The sequence below is a fragment of the Bison bison genome, unplaced genomic scaffold (assembly GCF_000754665.1).
Source record: "Bison bison bison isolate TAMUID 2011002044 unplaced genomic scaffold, Bison_UMD1.0 scf7180017864373, whole genome shotgun sequence".
NCBI lineage: Eukaryota > Metazoa > Chordata > Mammalia > Artiodactyla > Bovidae > Bison > Bison bison.
In genome coordinates this window covers 8,069,731-8,073,114 of record NW_011494945.1, presented here as the reverse complement: position 1 = coordinate 8,073,114, position 3,384 = coordinate 8,069,731, and the positions used below count along the sequence as shown (strand labels likewise).

At 51.2% G+C, this 3,384-nt stretch overlaps 1 protein-coding gene across 1 annotated transcript in view; it reads left to right on the top strand.

The window, feature by feature from the left end:
• Positions 1–405: 405 nt before the first annotated feature.
• Positions 406–3,384, top strand: part of SOBP (sine oculis binding protein homolog (Drosophila)) — a 165,494-nt gene continuing 162,515 nt past the window's right edge. The window contains exon 1 of the mRNA XM_010856698.1: positions 406–605. Coding sequence (XP_010855000.1) covers positions 510–605 — 96 coding nt within the window. The 5' untranslated portion in view covers positions 406–509. The remainder of the gene's footprint in view (positions 606–3,384) is intronic.

The window sequence follows — 3,384 nt, the reverse complement described above, 5'->3', positions numbered from 1 at the left end:
ACGCACGCACGCCCAGAGCCGCTGTCTCCGCGCCGGGCCCTCGTCCCCCTCGCCCATGCAGACGGACAGAGCGCCGGAAGATGGCTGACGACTCCACGGGGCACCGAGGATGCAGCCCGGCGGCGGCGTTGGCGGCGGGAGCGGCGGCGGGAGCAGCAGAAGCAGCGGCGGCGGCAGCGGCAGCTTTGGCGGCAGCGGCGGCGTTGGCGGCGGCGGTGGCGGGAGCCGGAGCGGCGGCGGCGGCGGCATCCCCGAGACCCCTCGAGCTACCTTGCCCTCTGACAGCCACTGACGTTCTCCGCCGCTAGAAGAGACCGCGCTTCTCCGGAGCCTGCCTCCCCTCCTCCCCGCCCAGCCCCGCGCCCAACCCCGGCCCCGGCCCCGCCAGCACCGCTACCTCCGCCAGCACCGCCACCATCAGCACCACCTCCACCACCGCCACCACCACCACCACCACCGCCGGCGGCGGCAGCAGCCATTTCATCTCCACCGAAACCAGACACAAAAACATGGCAGAAATGGAGAAAGAAGGGAGACCTCCGGAAAATAAAAGGAGCAGGAAACCGGCTCACCCAGTGAAAAGGGAGATCAATGAGGAAATGAAGGTATTTTTTGGACTTCGGGACCAGAGAGCTTGAGCTCTTTCTTCCGCCCGCTCCCTTTGGGCTGTTGTATGGATTTTTTTGGGAGGGGGGAGGGGGTGTAAGAGGAGCGCTTGTCAGTTTCCGTAGGATGCCCTGAAAGACTCAGCTCCTCCTCCAGGTGCAAAACAGAGGCCAACTGTCGGGCTGCATCCCGGAGATTTGCCTGCCTCGGATTTGATGGGGGTGGGGGTGAGGGGCGACCGGGAAACCACAGACTCTTTAACCTTATAAACCCCAGTTTGGGACAGGCGCGTTTCAGGGAGGAGGGGACCCGGAGCCCAAGTTGAGGGTGGGTATGGTGAAGAGGCTTTCCTGGTCGGTGGGGTAGTTTTTTTTCCCCTCTTCTTCGGCAGCCATCCCCGGATCCCTCCAAAGTTAGGAAGCCGCCGAGCCAAGGGTACCCCGGGAGCGCTCGATTCCACCCCCCTCTTCCTAGTTCATCTCCCGGTTCCTCCGTACCGCTTCCTAGTAGCCTGCTGCATCGGTGTAAAGGGGCTGTCAGTGCCGTGGCGAGTTGTGGCCCGAGCGGCGCGGGTCTAGGTACCGTTTTTGACGGCCGGTTCGCCTCGCCAGCCCCTGCTAGCTCCTCTCACTAGGTTGCCTCCGCCTCCCTCTCAGCCTTTGCATGCTTCACTTCCCAGTTTAAGCAGACCCGGGCAAGCCCTGCTGAAAAGATAGCTGTCTGAGGGGCGGCCTTCGCAGAGCGCCTGCCCATTGTTCGGAAAGGCCGGCCCGGAGTGCTGTTGGCGAGGCCGGGCTCCCCGCCAGGCCAGCGGTGCTCCAGAGGTGGCGAGCGCGGCAGCCTGGCGCTCCAGCTGTTCGCGTTGGAGTGATTGCACAAGAGCCCCGCTCAGCTCCGGATCCCCCTCGTCCCCCTTCACCCCCACCAACTTATTTTCCATGAAGTTGCAGCTTTTGCCCGGTGAGGGTTTTGTTTTGTGTTGATTTCACGAGTCTCCCTTGATTTTTATTTTTAATGTTTTATTTGTAATTTTTGTCTTTCTGTGAGTTACAAGCAAGTAGCAGATTTCAGGGAGGACTTTGGTTTTCATTCTGCAGCCCTCTTGGTGTTCCACATCTTCTGCATAGAATCCTTAACACTGCCCACTGATTTGGTCTGGTTGGTTAAGTTGGTATTTAAAAGACAAACGAGGAAAATGGCAAGCAACTAAGTAAAATCTATTGCAATTTGACATCGTCTTGATTAGAACAAGCATATTCTAGAGAGTGCCTTGAAAGGGGCCCATGGATAATAATACTATTTATATTATCATATAGTACCTAGGTGTGTATGGTTAGCGTTCCTTTCTTTCAGAAAATGTCTGTAGCAATCAACGTTTTGGAATAAGAGTTTTTTGATTTCTGGGTGAGGAACTTAGCACCTGGAAGCGTGCGATGCAGCTTCAGTCCAAGGAGAGTTAAGGAAGATTTGTCTTAGAAATCAGTGCCATTCCTTGTGATGGAAACCACCACTGATTCCATTGATAGTTTTGTTTTTTTTTTTGAAGATACTGGTAGGAGTTGTCTTCCCATGGGGGCTGGAATTCAGTTTAGGATAACCATTCTTCCTCACTCACCCTTCCCTTCTGTCCTGCATTTCCAGATTACTTTTCTGTTTCATTTTAGATTGGGCTTGGAGGAAGAGGAGGGAGGTGAAGCCACCAAGAAATCACAGTGTGCACTGGCCCTTTAAAACACTCTGCCTAATGTGATCTATATGGATGGCAGCTTTTAAGTTTCATAGGTTCTAGGATTACAAATTAGCTAATTTTAATCAAAACATGTGAAATGTTATCCCGGCTGGATATAAAGGCTGACTGTGCTCGATGCTTGGGGCTCACATTGTTGACTTTGGCTGCAGGAGCACTCCGTGGTTTGGGAGATAGTTGTCCTTCTACAGTATAACAGATGTTTGTCTGAACTGGTGAGGAAGAAACAAAAACAACATTGTGTGAAGGGGAAAAATTACACAATTTTTAGCCAGTGCTGCAGGACTAAGTATGGAATTAACCTTCGTGCACAGAATTTCCTCTTTTTAAAATGTTATTTTTCTTCCAAATCGCCATCTACTATTTGAAGTTTTAATCCTTGTCATTTCAGTACAGAGTAGCATTAAATAAGAAGTTTTATGCAGCAAATAATTCAATTGCTTGAAGGATCCATATTTTTTCCCTAGTTTGGAACAATGTGTAAGAGACCCCAGGTCAAAATCTTTAGTCAGGTCAGTGCACAGCACGCCAGTGAATGATGAAATCCCATTTCTAGAGCAATTCTTCAGTATGCATTCTTCTAATATAATAGCGCCCAAAGTTCTCATTTTTAAAGTGATTTCTCAAAGTCAAAAGGTGGGTTATCTTGAACTCATCAATATTTTATGCTTTTAATATTAATAACCACATCCATAAAGCCCCTCCCCAAACCTCCTGGTATTACTGCCTCTCCATTTCCCCAAACCTAAATTGTAGAGTAATGCAACAAGTTGATTGCCCTATGTAAAAATATGTGCAACAAAATGTCACCGAGAACACAATGTGGCCTTGTGCAGCTTCGTATCGGTGCTGCTGGAGCTGCCTGGCTGTGTTTGCCTTCATCTGAACGGCTTTCATCTGGACCAGCGTAAACTAAGCTCTGGTAAGTAATCACTGCCCGGCAGAAAGAAAGGAATGTATACAGCTAGCCCGGCCTAAGCTGTAAAAACGGAAACCTGAGCCCCCACCGGGGATCACGTATCAAGGCTTGA